Source organism: Gobio gobio (assembly GCF_949357685.1).
Source record: "Gobio gobio genome assembly, chromosome: 1".
In the NCBI taxonomy this organism is placed as follows: domain Eukaryota; kingdom Metazoa; phylum Chordata; class Actinopteri; order Cypriniformes; family Gobionidae; genus Gobio; species Gobio gobio.
Window position 1 is genome coordinate 65,362,848 of NC_137097.1, and position 19,633 is coordinate 65,382,480.

Below are 19,633 nucleotides of genomic sequence, written 5' to 3' on the forward strand. Positions count from 1 at the left end.
CTGTGTCAGAGTTTATTGTTTAATATTAACTGTCTCAGGCTTTATATTTATTGACAAAGCCATGGTTGATCTATCATTCCATAGATCATTCCAAGTCAAATATAAAACACTAGAATACATTTCTACAGCATTTTAATTTAATAAAATCAATTAATTTAGATGAAGTTGAAGCACATTTCTAAAGTTTTATATTTTCAGTGTATGTTTCTTGTATTATTTTTGGGTGTGTGTTTGGCTTTGTCTCTTCATTTCCACCTAAATGCAGGTCCTGTGATTGTTATCTGCAGTTGATTAGTTTGTGTCTGAGATGAATGGATGGTAAAAGCGAGGAGCAGAGATATAAGCAGCATTGCATCCGTTGAGTGAGAGAGAGATTTTCTTTTTCCAAGATGGATTCCTTCTCCTGCCTTTCAAAAATCATATGTTGATTTTGAGTTGGAAGTAAGTGGTCTCAGGATAATGTGATGAAATGTTTATTCAGAAAAGTAGGATTCATTATGCAAAATTTTACACTCGACATTACCATATACATAAATCTTTACAACAAACATCATGAGCTAATTATAAGAATAATTTATAAAGCATAATTTGCATTGATATGGTACAAGCAGACAAAAGAAATTATACATTCAAATAATCAAATAAATTAAAAAATCTTTGGAAAAATGTTACACTAACATTTAAATGTTTGGGGTGAGATACATTTATTCAGCATTAAACTGATCAAAAGTGCAAATACATTTATAATGTTACTAAATATTCTATTTAAAATAAATGCAGTTTTTTTGTTCATCAAAGAATCCTGAAAACAAAAATATTAAGCAACAAATCTCTTTTCAACATTGAAAATAATAAGAAATGTTTCTTGCACACCAAATAAGCATATTAGAATAATTTCTGAAGGATAATGTGTCCACTTCGCAATCACTGGAATAAATTACATTTCAAAATATATTAAAATAGAACACAGTTCATTTCAATTATAAAAAGTATTTCACTATATTAATGTATTTTCTATATTTTTATAACTGTAATATTTTTTTAAAACACAAATGCAGCAAAGACATTAAAAACTTTTGAATGGTAATATATGTAGAATGTTTTTGATTTGAACTTAAAGGCACAATATGTAAGATTTTTGGATTAAAATATCCAAAAACCACTAGAACTGTGATATATTTTGTTGACTTGTGTACATACATTATCCCAAATTTTTACAAGAATGTCCAGGTTTAAATGGTTTAAATCCAGAGAAATAAGCAATTTTATTAAGCAAATTTTAATTCTACAGCATTTTCTCCATCATACAATGTTTTAACATTAATCGCATGCCATTTAGCAACACAAGCCATCCAGCATTTATTAATATGATATTCTAATATCGATCTAGCTTACGTGTCTCACCGCGGCGCGAATGCACAGAGTAACGTTATAGAATCATTTTGACCATTGCTTGAAGTGGAAAAAATATAATGCCGGTACTCACCAGAGGGGGCGGGGCTTTGTTGGGGGTGTGGTTATGGGGGGATTGTTTAGTCAATAGGTCCATATTTTAAAGCTCTTTCTAACTTGTACTTAGCCTTAAAACTAACATATAGTTCTTGTAATTGTTTAACTATAGCATTTGTTACAATAAGGGTTTATTTACAATTGACGGCACCTCATTACAATGCAGGCCGATGTTTCCTTTTTTCTTTCTTTTTTCTAATCAAATAGCAACACAGTTAGAAACTATAGCTACAACATGCCACAGGTGTAATATATAAATCTTTAGTGAAAAATCTATTCCCTTAACTGATTATATATTATAAATTCTACAACTAGCCAAAATTGACCTCAATAAATATAAAATACAACGTGTTAAACTTAAAAAGCTTGCAGGATGATGCTTCCCCTCTTTTCATCAGTCATTTTAGTGGCTGTTTAGCTCATGTTCGACTTTCTCTGTAATGTTTTACTACAATCTCAATAGAATTCAAATGGGTTGCACATTTTATCATCAGCGTCACATAGGTGTTTATACTCGGTGCGTCCACGAGGGTGCGCACGGCAAATTACGTCATCGCGGAGTGGGCGGTCGTTGAGAGTGCGAGACCCATAGACAGTAAAAGAAATTGACAGAGCTACCCCATAGACTTCAACGGAGTTGAATTGGCAAGTCTTCTATCTCCTCGGGTCTATACAGTAATTTGCTCAACAGTGCAACACAGTCACGTGGTTATGACGCAATTGTTAGCCTATATTTTACAAAAATAGCTTCAACGGGGTGATAGTGTAAGATACAAGGTAATGGAGCATTTTATACATTGTCGTGTTTGTTTAGAAATAAACAATGGACAAATGGAGTCTTTAAACGCCTCAGATGTAAAGATATTCACTGTCAAAGTGACGCCAAAATGAATGGGAGTCAATGGGATGCTAACAGCAGGTGATGGCTTGGTTAGCAATGGCCACGCCAATGTAAGGTACGGTTCCCGGGGGCTGGATTACCCCCTTGGCGAGACCCCATTTCGCTTGGCAAGCGGACGAGGCGCACATGCAGTCAGCGGATGCTGGTGCTGCGGAGCCAGGCTAAAGTATAAACAAGGCTTAACACTTTTGGAGCGCGATGTTGAATGCACCTACAGTGATTCGCGCGGCACTTAATTAAACATTTGGGCGTCCGTTATAAAGGCGAGAAGTAGCGGTACACAAGAAAAGGTGCAGGTACGCTTAAGAGTAAAATTTAGAGGTGCCAGTGAGTACCGCCCCACTTCGAGCACTGATTTTGACACACTTAAATGTATCTAATATGATAAAACAGCGCTGCGTTACCCCACATACGCTTGACCGGAAGTAGAGAAGCGGAAGCGGTGACTGAGTCCCGTCCGGATTCTTTTCCACCGGCTGTGAGGTCAAGACTACAACTCCCTAGATTTCGCGTTCAATCTCGGCATCATCAAGCTATGCCTTTGTTTTGAATAGGTGACTTCTAGCTGCGAAAAACTACATAGTGTGCCTTTAAATAAATATAAGAGAAATACTGGCAGAAGTAATTTTTGAAAACTTGTGAGAAAGTGAGAAAGAAATAATCAAAGAGACACCATTATCATATGAAAAATAAAGATATCTTTAAAGGCATTATAAAAACAATTACCCTAAGAGGTAGAAAAGTTCCCCTAAGTGAAGAATCACCCAAATACAATGCATTATCATTTCCATAGAAAGCAGGTATAGAGAGATAATGTGGCACTTCAACTTGCGAATGAATGATAAAATCGATGGTCTGTTGACATGGCCTCTTAAATGTGGGATTCACCAGTGTTCTGAACGCTCTTGGAGGCCTGTAAAAGAATACAGACAATCCAATGATTTGTCTAGCTCAAGCTCATTCACATTCACGGTCACAACTAATTATTACATGGAAACGCACAGCTCACTGATTAAAATGCTCAAGTGATCATCACCTCCCAATGTGAAATGCTAATGTTTCCTATCTGAGCTAGCAGTTAGTATGCGATCTTTGATGTCCGTGTAATTGTTGTGATGAAGACACTTCAACTCATGCCCTGACGGACGATGATGTCAAAGCAACAAGTAAACACATTTATGCAATCAAAATGTTAATGAGCACACTTCAGTATTGCTGAGGTATTTGCATTCTCCACATTGAGACATAAATCCAACTATGTATGCACCTCAACCTCTTTTTTTTGCAATTCAACTTTTTTGCATAGCAAGAGCTGAACGGTACCTATAACTAGAGTAAGTTTACCTGCGATTTGCTTGTTTGGTTTGAGCTGAACTCTGAATATTTCCTCTTGTGTGGTACACAGATACATGACAGGAATTTGGCATACTCGTCTCTCACCTGTGGGGAAATTATAAAGACATTTATCACAAATCACATATTAGATCAGTATTAGCCATTTTTATGGCTATTTTTTAATGCATTTGTGAGAGGTGTGTGGCTTTTCGTCTATATGATCTTTTAAGTCATCCATATGCTAATGCATTTTTAAAAGTTGACAAAAGTAACCTTAACAGATAGGAATTAAACATGTATATACATTCTCTTGCTGTGAAAAAGAGCAAAAATAATTTGTGACTCATCCTGCCCTATACAGATTTTTGTCCAATCAGATGCTCTCTAGAATGAGACTGTCCCGCCCCCTAATATCACATAAAACTGGCATCTTTCAAATCATATTAATGGCTGGGATGGGTCAACAAAAAAGCACATTTACAATATAATACTAATTTGATGAATTATTTAATTTAATTTTATAATTACCACAGTATTAAACCTGGTCACCGCTCACTAAACAATCTACTGTTATAAATGAACTGTAATTCATTTATTTTCATTTAAATGTTCAATTTATCAATCCCTATCCTGTGTCAGAGTTTATTGTTTAATATTAACTGTCTCAGGCTTTATATTTATTGACAAAGCCATGGTTGATCTATCATTCCATATTTGCAGCTAATCTGTGTATCGCTGTGAGTGAAGAAACAGGACTCACTTGTTTTGATAGCCAGCAATGCATGATGAACATCAGCACCCCCTGCAGGCTGCTTAGTATAGTGAAGATGTATGACATTGCCAGAGTGTCGTTATTAAACTGAAAACAGCCAAACACCCACATGATGCCGAGGACACACAGCTGAGCAATCGCAGTGACCGTAAATGCCCTGTAGGTGGAGATGAAGATGTGAAAGCTCAAGAGGGCTGCTTACAGCACACTGTGACAAACACTAAAACGATATTAATGCATATTAGAATGATTTCTGAAGGATCATGCGACACTGAAGACTGGAGTATTGATTCCTGAAAATTCAGCTTTAACATCACATGATAAATTACAGTTTAAATATTAAAATAGAAAACAGTTATTTTAAATAAGAAAAATATTTCACAATATTACTGTTTGTTCTGTATATTTGAGACCTCTTTAAAACAACATATTTAATCTAATCCGGTAGTGTACAGGGTTTAAAAACATTTCTCACTTGATTTTGCGTAGATTGTTTAAGTCTGGGTTAAGGGAGGAAAATTTTTCCGCCAGCTTCCATATTGTTATGAGGAAGAAGAATACATTGACCTGAAACAAACAAGAAAAACTGTGTTTAAACAATTGATTTCACCCTTTATATTTCTTTCACAATAATATTGTCTGTTGGTATGGGTTAGGGTTAGGGTTACCTAACCCTGAACCCTTACCCTACCTGAACCCTTACCCTAACCCTACCCATAACAACTAAATTGCCTAATCCGAACCCTTACCCTAACCCTACCCATCTCAACTAAAGTGGCTAATCCGAACCCTTACCCTAACCCTACCCATCTCAACTAAAGTGGCTAATCCGAACCCATACCCTAACCCTACCCATATCAACTAAAGTGCCTAATCCGAACCCTTACCCTAACCCTACCCATCTCAACTAAAGTGCCTAATCCGAACCCATACCCTAACCCTACCCATATCAACTAAAGTGCCTAATCCGAACCCTTACCCTAACCCTACCCATCTCAACTAAAGTGCCTAATCCGAACCCTTACCCTAACCCTACCCATATCAACTAAAGTGCCTAATCCGAACCCTTACCCTAACCCTACCCATATCAACTAAAGTGCCTAATCCGAACCCTTACCCTAACCATACCCATATCAACTAAAGTGCCAAATCCAAACCCATACCCTAACCCTACCCATCTCAACTAAAGTGCCTAATCCGAACCCTTACCCTAACCCTACCCATCTCAACTAAAGTGCCTAATCCGAACCCATACCCTAACCCTACCCATCTCAACTAAAGTGCCTAATCCGAACCCTTACCCTAACCATACCCATCTCAACTAAAGTGCCTAATCCGAACCCTTACCCTAACCCTACCCATATCAACTAAAGTGCCTAATCCGAACCCTTACCCTAACCATACCCATATCAACTAAAGTGCCAAATCCAAACCCATACCCTAACCCTACCCATCTCAACTAAAGTGCCTAATCCGAACCCTTACCCTAACCCTACCCATCTCAACTAAAGTGCCTAATCCGAACCCATACCCTAACCCTACCCATCTCAACTAAAGTGCCTAATCCGAACCCTTACCCTAACCATACCCATCTCAACTAAAGTGCCTAATCCGAACCCTTACCCTAACCATACCCATCTCAACTAAAGTGCCCCCCTCACCCTACCCATCACAGTAAACTTTTTGCATAATGTTTATTATCAAATAAATAAAATAAAATGTCATTGTCACTCTTGTGACATGCCACTCCCGTCATTGCCTTTCAGATCCTGTTTTCTAATCTATTTGAGGAAAGTGCAACAGTAGCTACTTACAATAATTATGGCGCAAACTGGCCCAAAGAAGCTCCAGATGAAGCCATCTTCAATGTTGAGCCAACAGCTAAAGATAAAGAAAACATCTTAATACCATAACAAAAAAAAGAAAAAGATATTCTGATTAGACATCAGTTATGTCTAAAACTCACTAGTCCTCAGTGCCATATCCACTTGCATGCACTGTGGCTGAAATTGCAACGATGACAGCAGGAACTCCATAACCAGCGGCAATCATATACATGGTTCTCAGTGTTGTGTTAAAGACCAGCACCACCATGCGGAAGAGCTGCACTCCTTCCAGACACATCCAGCAGAACGAAGCCAGGAAGAAATAGTGCAGCACGCCCGCAACAACTGCACAGCCCACCTGAACCACAGCATGAGGACAAGAAGCGAGCACACAGGATGTTTATTATCATCACTTCAGACCTAGACAAACATACCCAGACCCGTGAACTCGTGAACTATTAACTCGTGTGAAGCCACAGTTTACCTCATTCTCTGTGCGGTTGATGCCCACGAGGAACACAAAGTAGGCGATGAAGAGGCTGATGCAGAGGTGCAGGTGGATGGTGTTGCGTGTGCTCTGGATAGATCGCACCAAGTAAAATGTGACAATGCAGATGAGGAGGCAGACCAGAGACAGTGACAGTCCCACCCATGTGATCAGACTCAGCTCGTATACAGCCTGGTTAAGAAAGTAAATGAAGATTATCCATAACAGATTTCACCTTATGATTAATATTACGATAAACCATGAGCATGCAAGCTCTCTCTCGCGCGTGCAGATGATCTGAACACACCAATAAACAATTAAGATGCATTTCAGCAATCTCCATTTGAGATTTTCTGCTTAAAGTGTCATTCAGGTGGTCTGTGTTCTGTCACGACTCACAAGCCAGTTGTGCTGTTTGCGATTGTGTTTGCTGAATAACTGCACTTGTGTGAGCAACTGAAATGAGCCTCGCTGTGAAACAGCCAATCAGAGCAGAGCTCAACATTATTATTCATGACCCTTCCAAATAAGGCAAAAACAGACCATTACATTCTAGGGACAAATTCTAGGGTTGGAAATGGACATGTAAAACCGTATCGGGAGTATTTTTGCCCTTACCTAAGCCACATACCTTCTCAGAAAACAATTTAAAATATTGTATCAATGCATGCTATCGCACCTTTAAAGTGCGAAAGTGCATATTACTAATAATACATTTTGGATATATTTACGGTAAGAAATTTCCAAAATATCTCCATCGAACATGATCTTTACTTAAAGGGTTAGTTCACCCAAAAAATGAAAATTCTGTCATTAATTACTTACCCTCATGTCATTCGACACCCGTCAGACCTCCGTTCATCTTCGGAACAAAAATTAAGATATTTTAGTTGAAATCTGATGGCTTTGAAAGTCCTCCATTGGCTCAATGGTACTCTACACTCTCAAGACCCTTAAAAGGTACTAAAGACGTCGTTACAAAGTCCATCTCACTACAGTGGTTCTTAAATAACTTTATGAATCGGCGACAATAGTTTTTGTGCGCAAAAAAACCCTAAATAATGTCTTACATTGTGATGACGATTTCAAAACAAAGCATCATGAAGCTTCGAAGCGAATCACTGAGCCGAATGATGATTCGGATCGTGTGTCAAACCGCCAAACTGCTGAAATTTGGCGATTCAAACCGCTGAATCGACTCAGTGATTCATAACGCTTCGAAGCTTCATGATGCTTTGTTTTGAAATCGTCGTCACTATGTAAGTCGTTATTTAGGGTTTTTTTGCGCACAAAAACTATTGTCGCCGATTCATAAAGTTATTTTAGAACCACTGTAGTGAGATGGACTTTGTAACGACGTCTTTAGTACCTTTTAAGGGTCTTGAGAGTGTAGAGTACCATTGAGCCAATGGAGGACTTTCAAAGCCATCAGATTTCAACTAAAATATCTTAATTTCTGTTCCGAAGATGAACGGAGGTCTGATGGGTGTCGAACGACATGAGGGTAAGTAATTAATGACAGAATTTTCATTTTTGGGTGAACAAACCCTTTAATAAATGATTTTTGGCATAAAAGAAAAATCGATTATTTTGACCCATACAATGTTGGTTATTGCCACAAATATACCCGTGCAACATATGACTGGTTTTGTGGTCCAGGGTCACAAATCTGTAGGAGGTCTACAAGAGAGAATCACTTTTCTTAAATAGTATTTATCTTTTAACAAAATCTTTAGTGCATGTTACAGGAACTGGTAAAAGGCTTAGAAGTTTCACTTCTATGATGAGCTCAAGATGTGATGTGGTGAAAATAGTTAAGGGTACAAACCCCAATGTCATAGAGAGCCATCAGCACAGCGAAACTGCTGAGGTGAGTACAGGAGCAGACAGTCTGGTCATCACTGGAGTTCACTTTAATGCAGCCTTTTTGCGACCACGCGCCCCCTTCCAGTTCAGGATCCCAAAACACACATGTATGATTCTTAGGTGTGTTCTGGAGGGAAATGTACATTTCAAAATATGCATTAACAACACATCACATTAGTGCAACACATTGTATGTGGTACATTGAGAGCAAACGGTTTCATACCTCCAAGTGAGAAAACGTGAGAGTTACTGGTTTCTTTAGATTGGCAGTCTCTGGGTTACTAACAGTGGCAGTTACTACTTTTGAATTGAGCTTGAATTTCTGCTTTTTCTGTGTCTCTAAATGGTCACAATTGAGTGATTCTTCCAGACCTTTGTAGCTGAGGAGAGCTGCAGTCGTAAAGCCTGGTTGATGCACAAAGACAGTAAAAATAGCTTTATACTGCATGTGTGAAAAAATGCATGTTCAATTTATATATATTACTGTGCAAAAGTTTTAGGCACGTTAGTATTTTCACTCTGAAAAATGATCTCAGTGTGGATCACACCGGCTGTTGTCTGACTACTTGTGCATACAAAAATCTCACTGGATTATTACAATTAATGGCAAAATGAATGTTTGGAAATGTAAACTCATATTACTGACTTAAAACCATAGTTTCAGAGGGGTGAAAATGCTAACATGCCTAAGACTTTTGCACAGTATACTGTATATATTTTTTTACTTTACTCTGTAAATGTGATTAAGAATATTTACCGAGGGATGTATTTCCTGTTGCTGTGTCCCAGTGGGATGCAAACCGTGTGCTGTTGGTGGATAAATTAAAATCACCCTCAGGCGGAGAACTGCCCCTCTTTATCAACAGCTCCACCTCTGTAGGGCAAAACCCACATTAACAATATAAGAAACGACTCGATGAAGCAGTTGTCTGGTACTGAAGTATAATATTTCCGTGTAGAGTAGACCTATTTCTTACCAGTTTTAATGGATGATCTCTTAGTCTGGCTTTTTGACAGTATAGGTCCTATCAGTTTCAGCATGTTTTCCACAATATAAAACATGTCTGACACTTTACGGTTATCACCGTTGAATCCACCTTGAAGCAGAGCATCTAAAGCACTCAAAAGTTGCTATAAGGTGGGTAAAATGGGAGGGATTTGCGTCAGTGTTTGAGTATAAGCACTTATCTGTTTTAATCAGAGACACTTTATTTAATCTATGCAAGGCTCTTTAACACATGATTTAGCATACCCTTGTGGAAAAGAACTACACTTTAGCAGACATTTAAAAAGAGTACTTACTATAGAAATAACATACTTTAAAAGATTATACTTGAGTGCAAACTGAATGTTTTATGCAGACACTTAATTGCATGTTAATTAAAATTAAATGAAAAATGCAATTAGATTAAATTGAGAGTGCTTTTTTGACACACTTAAGAATTAAGTCCATCTGTAAAACTTTGTTTTAGGGTTACATTTTTTATTAGCATGTATATTACTAGGGTATTGGCTGTTTATTAGTACTTTTAAAGCACATATTAATGCCTTATTATGCATGACCATATTCTACATCTCTAAATCCTACCCAATACCTAAACTTAAACGCTATAAAAACTACCTTATTAACTATTAATAAGCAGTAAATTACGAGTTTATTGAGGCAAAAGTCATAGCTAATAGTGAATATGTGTTCCCCATACTAAAGTGTTACCAGTCCATCTTAACGCAATTTCATAATTACTTCTGTTTTCTTTGAAATATGGTTAAAATATACTGACAAGCAATTGTGAAAAAACTCAAATATACTTGAAACTTGTGTCATAAATGTATACATATATTTGTAATTGTATATTTGTAAAGATTTAGTACATTTAAAATATTTTCACTTTAAATGTAATACTGAATAACACACTATAGTTAAAATTATATTCAAATACTTTGCATATGCACATCAAAATAAGTGTAAATTTTAAAGTGCGACAGAATATTGATAAAACATTTAACCAAATGTAAATTATTTATAATGTACTTTGAAGTAACATTTTTAATTTGACATTATTTGACATTACACTTAATGGGATACCCAAAAATGAAAAATTGTGAAATTAATTACTCACCCTCATGTCGTTTCAAACCTTTAAGACCTTCGTTCATCTTCGGAACACAAAGGAAGACATTTTAGATTAAATCCGAGAGCTTTCTGACCCCTTCATGCAATTTAATTAACACCTTCAAGGTCCAGAAAGGTAGTAAAAACATTTTTAAAGCTCCCATGGCATGGCATTTTTCTATTATTTTATAATGTTTCCTGAGGTGTACTTATATTGTTAGTATGACTTTTACATCATAAAATGTCATAATTTAGAAATAAAAGGCATTTTTTCTATACTGCTGTTTGCCCTGTGGCTGAATGCCCTGCTTCAAGAGGCGTTTCTGCTGTGAGACTTCAGTAAAAACGCCCACTGTTGTGATTGGCTGACATCTTTGCATTTTAAATGAGCGGAGGGGGCGTGGTTTAACGAGGTCTACGAGGCACGAGCAGGCACGAGCTGCTGCCAGAGAGACAGATGGACCTGAGTTCACTTCACATCAGTTCTCAGCATGTCTGAACTGTTATAGTTACAGCATATACTACAGGTTATTAGTCTATTTCTAGTCGGAGGGACTGTCACTCATGTCAGAAAGTTAGTAACTTTAGTCAATTATGGATCAGCGCTGACTCGAGACGCGAACCGTTTAGAACGATTCAGTCCGATTTGAAAAAATTAAAATTAAATTTTTTAAAATTAAATTAAAACCGATTTAAAATTAAAGCGTCAGTGATGCGCGTTGGGTACACAGCGCAAACAAAGACACAACAGCAGTAATCGAATGTAATCCAGTTTATTGTGGGGCTAGGCTGGCTAGCCCGAATATGCTCACGCTTACCCCCCTTCTGCTTAATCTCGCGCCGCGTTTGGTGCCTCCGCTGTGGGCCAGATGCAGTACTGGGGGTCGGGGATGTTGAAGGCCAACGGCCAGTGCAGCCCGAGCTTCGGCGTGTGTGAGGCCGATGTTGAGCAGAAACTCATGACTGTATGCACATTTTAGAACCGATAGACGCGACGAGGACGTACAAAAACACTGACTCACAAGATAGAAAACACGAAAACACCGTTCTGTCTGGAGAGAGAGAAGCCGCATTGTGTGCACGAATAATAAATAATTAGCTACACATCAGAAATCACTGATCACAGATCAGAAGGAACTGAAAAAAGACTTCTGTTTTCATGTGTACATCCAAACACTGAGAAACTGCCAGCGTTCACAAGCAATGATCTCGCGAGCGTTTGCATGGGCGTGCCAGATTCTCTGGGCGGAGGAAAGGGAGGAAACCGCTCCTGCTTGGACGTCAAACCAGGAGACTTCAGGATTGGCTCGTCTGGCCTGTCATTTTCTCAAAGGCAGAGAGAGACAGCCAGAAGTCGGGTTTACACCGATCAACATTTCTATCCACTTGGGGACAATATTCAGGCTGGGGAACTCATATTAATGTTGAAAAACCTCATAAAATGAACATTTAATGCCATGGGACCTTTAAAGTAGTCCATCTGACTCCAGTGGTTTGTTGTAAGTAGTTTCCATTGTAAGCAGTGCAGCACTTTCAAGTTCTACGGCAGATGCTGTTCTCGTGAGCACCGCAATGCATGCGTGTGATGATGACACAGGAGATGTACTGTATTTACAACGTAAACTGCGTAGGAGACTGGCACAGGCTAGAACGAAATAGTTGAATAAAGTCGTTATTTTGTTTGTTTTTGTGCACAAAAAGTATTCTCGTTGCATCATAAAATTAAGGTTGAACCATTGGAGTCACATGGATGATTCGAACGATATTTATACCTTTCTGGACCTTGAACGTGTTAATTAAATTGCATGAAGGGGTCAGAAAGCTCTCGGATTTCATCTAAAATGTCTTTATTTGTGTTCTGAAGATGAACGAAGGTCTTACAGGTTTGGAACGACATGAAGGTGCGAAATGAATGACACAATTTTCATTTTTGGGTGAACTAACACTTATATATATAAATATTGTATTTTACAAGATGTCACCTCCAGAAGTCCTTCTCCATCCATTTGTTTAAAATGCTCCTTCCTGACAGACTCACTCTCAGTCACTCCCAAACAGATGTTGGTCATCAAATAGACAAGTTTGGTTAGCTCTGGAAATTCCTATACAGACAACACAGAGAAAAAGAGAGATCAGTGTTCTAGTTGATTGTGAATGACTGTAATATTCTGTTTCGGTAATCTAGTAAAGTTATGCAGTACCTGGGATGTTTTGCTCTCCTTTATAAATGTGTTACACTCAAGCTCTGAAAAAGAAAAGTATATAACTATTAAGCAGTATCACAGAAGAAAAAGTGCAGCTGTGATCACAGCTGATATTCAGACCAACAGAACAGATTTAATGCAGTGTTAAGCATATTTTGATTTAGTTTTAGTCATAGTCTTTTGACTAAAATGCCATTTAGTTTTAGTCATATTTTAGTCATCTGAATTGTTTTTAATTTTAGTCTAGTTTTAGTCGACTAAATATCATACGATTTTAGTTGACTAAATATCATAAGATTTTAGTCGACTAAATCTACAGTAGATTTAGTCTCCTAAAATCTAATGAGTTTAGTTAAATTGTAATACATTAAGCATTTAAGCATTACATAACCGACTGTCACTTGAACTGACATTTTGACATAATTTTGTTTTTGACATTAAAAATACACGAAAGAGAGCTCAATTCACTTTTTTGTTTGTTTTTAAAAACATCTATATAGTTTTTTATAACTTTGTATTTCTGTTTTAGTTAGTATATCATGTTAAGCTAAAGCTTCAAATAAGTTTGTTTATTTATTTTTTTAATTTCAGTTATCATTTATAATTTCAAGTAACAAAGATTTTTTTTTATGGTTTTAGTTAACTATTATAACCCTGATACTTTATTGAATATGTGTCAAATACTGGTCTTTCCTCCTGACTATGAATTAAATGGGAATGAAATTAAATACAGTTTATTGTGTAAGCAAAAACGAATATTTGCGTGACTTTTAATTATAAACCAGCTGGAAATACACCGGGACTCTTATTTTAAAATGCATGCGCCCCTGTTGCAGTTGCAGGAGCACATTCAAGTTCAGATGAGGAGATGAAATATGCATTGTTACAACCGTCTAAAACATATTACTATATAAACATCGTAAAGTAAACATTGTCATTATTCATCAGCATTAGTTCAAAAACAATTGCCTGGCATAAATGTGTGTTATTCATTGATTGTGAGCCGCTCTGGAGCGCTGGATTGGGGATGAGCCTGTAGAAGCTCAACAGCGCCGTGTTTTCCAGCCGTTAGATCAGCACGTTCAGATCAAATGTGCGCACCGGTTACACACGACATCAGTTCTGACTGAATCTCTTCCCTAATCGTCCCTCCCTAACATTTTCGTCTCGTTTTTATTTGTTGACGAAAATTACAGTTGATTTTCGTCATAGTTTTTGTCATCCAACACTAGTTTTTATTTAGTTATCGTCTCATTTTCGTCAGTGAAAAAAGGTTGTTGAAGAAAATTATGACGAAAATTATTTGTCAACGAAATTAACACTGATTTAATGTTTGCACAACACAAAATCTTCAAAAAATATTATTTAATATCACTGAATCAATCCAATATACACCAACAACCCTATGGGTTAAATCATGTAGAAATAGCTATTTAAGGTAACAATTGCAAGTTACCACTTTTTACAGTGTACATTTTACAGTGAAACTAACCGCCAGTTAGTTTGTCTATTTTGCTCAAACTGATAGTCTGTGCATTAATAGTGCAAACGCAGGCAACTGTCGTGTGCTATGAATTATTGGAAAGTGGTACATTTAAGAGATATTTAAGAACCAGGATCAGATGTGAACAGAGAACACTAACCTGTGCATTTCATGTGTTTGTGACCATAGTTGGTGAATCCTGGACTGCACACACATTCATGGCCGTCTTTGGTGTTTTTGCAGATTCCTCCTTCTCCACAGATAGATTTATCAATGTCACATACACCTTCAACAACACAAGAACAACATGTCGGAGAAGTATCTTACATTTCACAAAAATAAACTGAAATTGCAATGTCAAAACTTGGAGTTTACAGTTTTAAAGGACCTACTCTCGCAGTTATCATTAGGATCAGTGAAGTTAGTTTCTCCTGACTCCAGTCTGAAGCCCAGATTACAGCTGCAGTAGAAATGACCGGGGGTGTTATGACATGTTGCATTTATGCCACAAAAACTGGGATCGGTGCATTCATCTCTGTCTGTAATTTAAGGGGCAGACAATAAACAAAAACATGCCAAATGAAAACTCTCACATTAGACCGAAAGCAATGTTACACAATAGATGGCCACAAAATGTCTAGCTGTAATAGTTTCTTACCATTGCACTGAACTCCTTGTCCTGCAATAAACATCTCTTTCCCATCGCTGGAAATGTAGCCACTTTCACATGTGCAGGAATAACCTCCGTCAGAATTTACACATTCTGTATTAGAACCACAATAAACGCCTCCATTCGCACATTCATTGATGTCTGAAATGAGATGAACAGAGATTCAGATGTTGTTTCTGCTGCACAGAGGTCATATGAGATGCATCATATCAAGCTCTCTTTACCTTTGCATTTAGTTCCATCAGCTGATGTGAAATTGTGAGTCGCTGCGCGAAACCCTTCGTGACATTGACAGTAGTAGCTGCCATTGGTGTTGAAGCATTTTGCATTTTTTCCACAAATAGATGGTGTAGACTGACACTCATCTTCATCTATAGCAATGACAGAAAATATATGAATAACCACAGCACTTTTCTTTATATTTGATTACAGTTAATTAATGAGTGCAGATTCAGTACATAAATGTGTCCTATATCTGCAATATAATTTAAAGCTATTTCTTAATTTTCAGCTATTTAAAAGAAAATTCAACTATATCAACAAAACTTGATCATCATTTTGTGTGTGTGTGTGTGTGTGGGGCCAGTGTAAACGTACACGTACAAAGTAAAATCCTGTTTTAGCCATGATATTGTTAAAGCTCTTGAAAAAAGAGAAATATATCATGTTAGCCTTTTTTATGCATACCTGAACAGTTTCCCCTTTTAATTTTTTCCCCAACTGGGCAGTCCATCAGAATGTTCTCTGTCAGTGCCAACAGAAGACCTATAAACACAAATGAAAAGTGTCTGTTACTGCATGTTTAGTGTCTTTGGTATATAGCTTGATGCACATATAGTGGGTCCAAAGGTCTGAGACCACATTGAATATCTGATATACACCTGCAAATAAACAGAACAAAATACCAAGACATTCTGATATTCATGTTGATTTTCAATTCAGCGTTTTACTTTTCAAAGTAGTTATCTAATGAAAACGTTTGCATTTAACAGAAAATAAGCATTTTCAGTAGTGGTCTCAGAATATTGGAAATCACTGTATATGAATTGTGTTTGAAAATATTGGTGCCATTGAGCAGTTAAGTGTTATGCATATCAAACTAAGCCTTGTTTTTGCCTATCCTAATCTTATAGATAAGACATGCTGCCAAAATCACCCTTTATTTTTAGCCCATAATGGCTAAATTGTTATGAAAAACAGTCTGAGAGGACAAAGTTGGAAGAAGAAGAATTCTATTCATCTAATTCTATTTCTACTCATTGTTCATGACAGTTGCATTGAGATGATGGCCATTCAGGAAGTATGCTCTGGGCGAGGCACTGTGCAGAACTGTAACTAACAGATTTAACATACAGAGGCAGCACTCGGACGGACACACTGTCACATGCTCTGACCGCAGGCAGACCATTAAAAACACTTACAACCCACTGTGGTGACTCGACTGTAAGGTGTGGTCTTGCACATTACTGTGTAAGCACCAGAAAAACAATTGTTTTATAATTTTGCTCTTATTCTTTTCAGCCTAACAGTAAGGTTTTTGTAACATTTTTCCCCTCTTCATAATTTCCCTTGGTTTAATGTCACCATCTCATCATCCTGGGCCCCTTAGCTGTGTGGACACATGAAAACACCTTGGATTTCCTGTCCTGATTCGCTTTCCGCCAAAATTTTTCCATTGTCAAAATCAAAGTCATGCAACTTCAAGCTTTAAAGGGATAGTTCACCCAAACATGACTATTCTTTTCAGTGGAACACAAAGAAGACATTTTGAGAAACGTCTCAACGAAGTCATTGGTCATCAAAATGGTTTGGTTACCAATATTCTTCAAAATATCTTTATTTGTGTTCCACAAGAAGAAACAAAGCCATGCAGGTTAAAACATTCTGAGAAGAAAAGGTTCTATTTGGGACCTCTTCATAGAACCTTAGGTTCCGATCATGGTATCCTTTTATGGATCTAATTTTAATTTAATAAATACAAACTTTATCAATAGAAAAATTGAAATACCATGTTAAACAGGAAAGTATATTGTGCAAACATTTAAGAAATTTCAATGGAAGCCTGTTTCCGACAAAGAATAAAAAATAACAAAGGTAATTGCGACTTTTTATCCCACAATTCTGACTTTTTATCTCAGAATTGCTAGATATAAAGTCACAACTGTGAGTTATAAAGAATTGCGCAGAGGTGGACAGTAAAGTATTTTTACTCTGCTTAAGTGCATAAATACATCAAGTGTCTATACTTTATCAGAGTGTTTTTCTTTGGAAAACTTTTACTTCACAACATTCCAAAGCATAATATTTCACCTTTTACTGCCCTACATTCCATATTGAATATCATTTAATACTTAATTACATTGGAAATATAGTACTGTATACTTGAGTTCAAGTAAGAAAGTACAAAATTTTTATGTAATTAAGTATTAAAGGGGAAATTATATGAAATGATATTTATGATATGTAGTACAGTAAAAAGTATGACATTATGCTTTGGAATGTAGTGAAGTATGGCATGTAGTGGAATGTTGTTTTCCAAAGAAAAACACTGTTAAAGAACATATACTTGAAAAATGTTGGCCTACTAAAAAGTAAAAATACTTCACGTCTGCCTCTGGAATTGCCGACATATAAATTTGCAATTGCGAAAAGTTATTATAACATTATTTCTTGCAATTGCAAGTTTATATCTTGCAATTGCAAGTTTATATCTTGCAATTATGACTTTATATCTCGCAGTTCTGACTTTATATCACACAGTTCTGATTTTATAACACACAATTGTGACTTTATATCTCGCATATCTTTATATCACGCAATTCTGACTTTATACACACAATTATGACTTTATATCTCGGATATCTTTATATCACGCAATCATGACTTTATACACACAATTGTGACTTTATATCTCGCAATTGCGAGTTTATTCAATTCTGAGAAAAAAAGTCAAAATTATGAGATGTAAACTCGCAATTGTAAGATTATCTTTAAAAAAAAAATTATATTGTGGCAGAAACAAGCTTTCATACAATTCTCATTTTATAGAACCTTTTTAGCATAAATCTTTAAAATTTAGTCAAGAACCCTATAGGATTCTATATTGAACCCATTTAACCTTCTTTCAAAGAGTGAAGGTGAGTAAATAATGACATAATTTTCACATTTGGCTGAACTAGCCCTTTAACTTTGAGCTAAACAACACCCAGTTTCACTTATCATTGTCCCACGGGATCCTATACTGAACTCACAGAGTATATTGTGATTTTACCATTTCAGCATCTTTGAAGGTTCATAAGGGCAGTGTTGGCATATATAGCCGTCCTTGTTTCACAACAATCTCTTGCTCAAAACCATGTACTAATAACCAGATCTGATACTTCTTTAATTTCACTTCACAGTTGTTTTCCAAACACTTGAATGTCTTAAGACTGTGAGAACAGGAGCAGAACCCTCTGTTTCTTCTCTATTCATCAGCTGGTACTTTCCAGATAACTAGAGCTCATGGGGCCTGATTTACACAAAATCTACCCCATTGTGACATCAGATTTTCCTATCTGTGGCAGTTTCCTCTCATGGCCATTTTGTGTTTCACTATTTTTAAAACTGCAACACTGTTGGCAGGGCAACGCTTGAGTTAGCAAAACCACACAGTGGCTCCATACAAACATCTGTCTCTACATTCATCAGTGGAAACTTCAATCCTAAGAAGATCTGAAGCGTGACTCACCCAGACTCAGCAGATACGTTTTCCTCATGGTCAAAGAGTGAAATAGACTTGCAAATTGAAAAATAATTAATGAAATCAGCTTATGCTTTGATCCTGAGCAATTCCATACAAGAAAATTCTTGAGACTCTTCAAAAGTCGTTCTTTTTTTCTTCAGGCGCCTCTCCAACTATCTTCTGTTTCCATGCAAGGCTGAACTCCTCACTTTTTTCTCACCATATAGAAAAAAACCATAAGTTGTGAGGCTTTGTTATTTGAATGGCTCCTTTTCTCTATCTTGCTGGGTCTTGTGTCTTTCTCGCTGACTCTAAATGCTGAAGCCTGAAGTGCCTGTACGAGTTTTGTCAGTGAGCCCAGCCCCTGCTCTGGCTGACACTGAGAGGGAGGGAGGCGGGGACATTGTTGGCAGCTAATGTAACAATAAAATGAAAATATGCTTCATGGTGTCAGTTTAGTAAAGTTCTTTAATGTTAATCTGTGCTCAGAATCTTTTCTATTTCATTAGGAAGCAAAAGCATTCTTTGAAAACATGGTTCAATGGGATTATACAGAACCTTAGGGTTCTTAACTGAACCTTAAAGAACACTCTGTGGCAAAAAAAGGTTCTTTATTATGAGAAATGTCTTAAATGTTTGCATAATACTTATGTGTAATTGGTTTAATTCTATTTTTTTCTATTGATAAAGTATGTTTACAAGCTGCTTAATTCATAAAATTTAATCTAAATACAAAATTATCC

At 36.8% G+C, this 19,633-nt stretch overlaps 1 protein-coding gene across 1 annotated transcript; it reads right to left on the bottom strand.

The window, feature by feature from the left end:
• Positions 1-458: 458 nt before the first annotated feature.
• Positions 459-19,243, bottom strand: adgre5a (adhesion G protein-coupled receptor E5a). The gene is made up of 19 exons (XM_079835031.1): positions 18,897-19,243; positions 15,854-15,931; positions 15,391-15,537; positions 15,155-15,307; positions 14,889-15,035; positions 14,657-14,782; positions 13,011-13,054; positions 12,792-12,911; positions 9,674-9,827; positions 9,454-9,570; positions 8,920-9,101; positions 8,659-8,823; positions 6,828-7,022; positions 6,484-6,701; positions 6,332-6,398; positions 4,993-5,084; positions 4,506-4,674; positions 3,755-3,850; positions 459-3,323 (listed from the first exon to the last, which is right to left on the bottom strand). Exons 1-19 carry the CDS (start codon positions 18,922-18,924, stop codon positions 3,282-3,284), a joined length of 2,340 nt encoding a protein of 779 aa, XP_079691157.1. The 5' UTR covers positions 18,925-19,243; the 3' UTR covers positions 459-3,281.
• Positions 19,244-19,633: the final 390 nt, after the last annotated feature.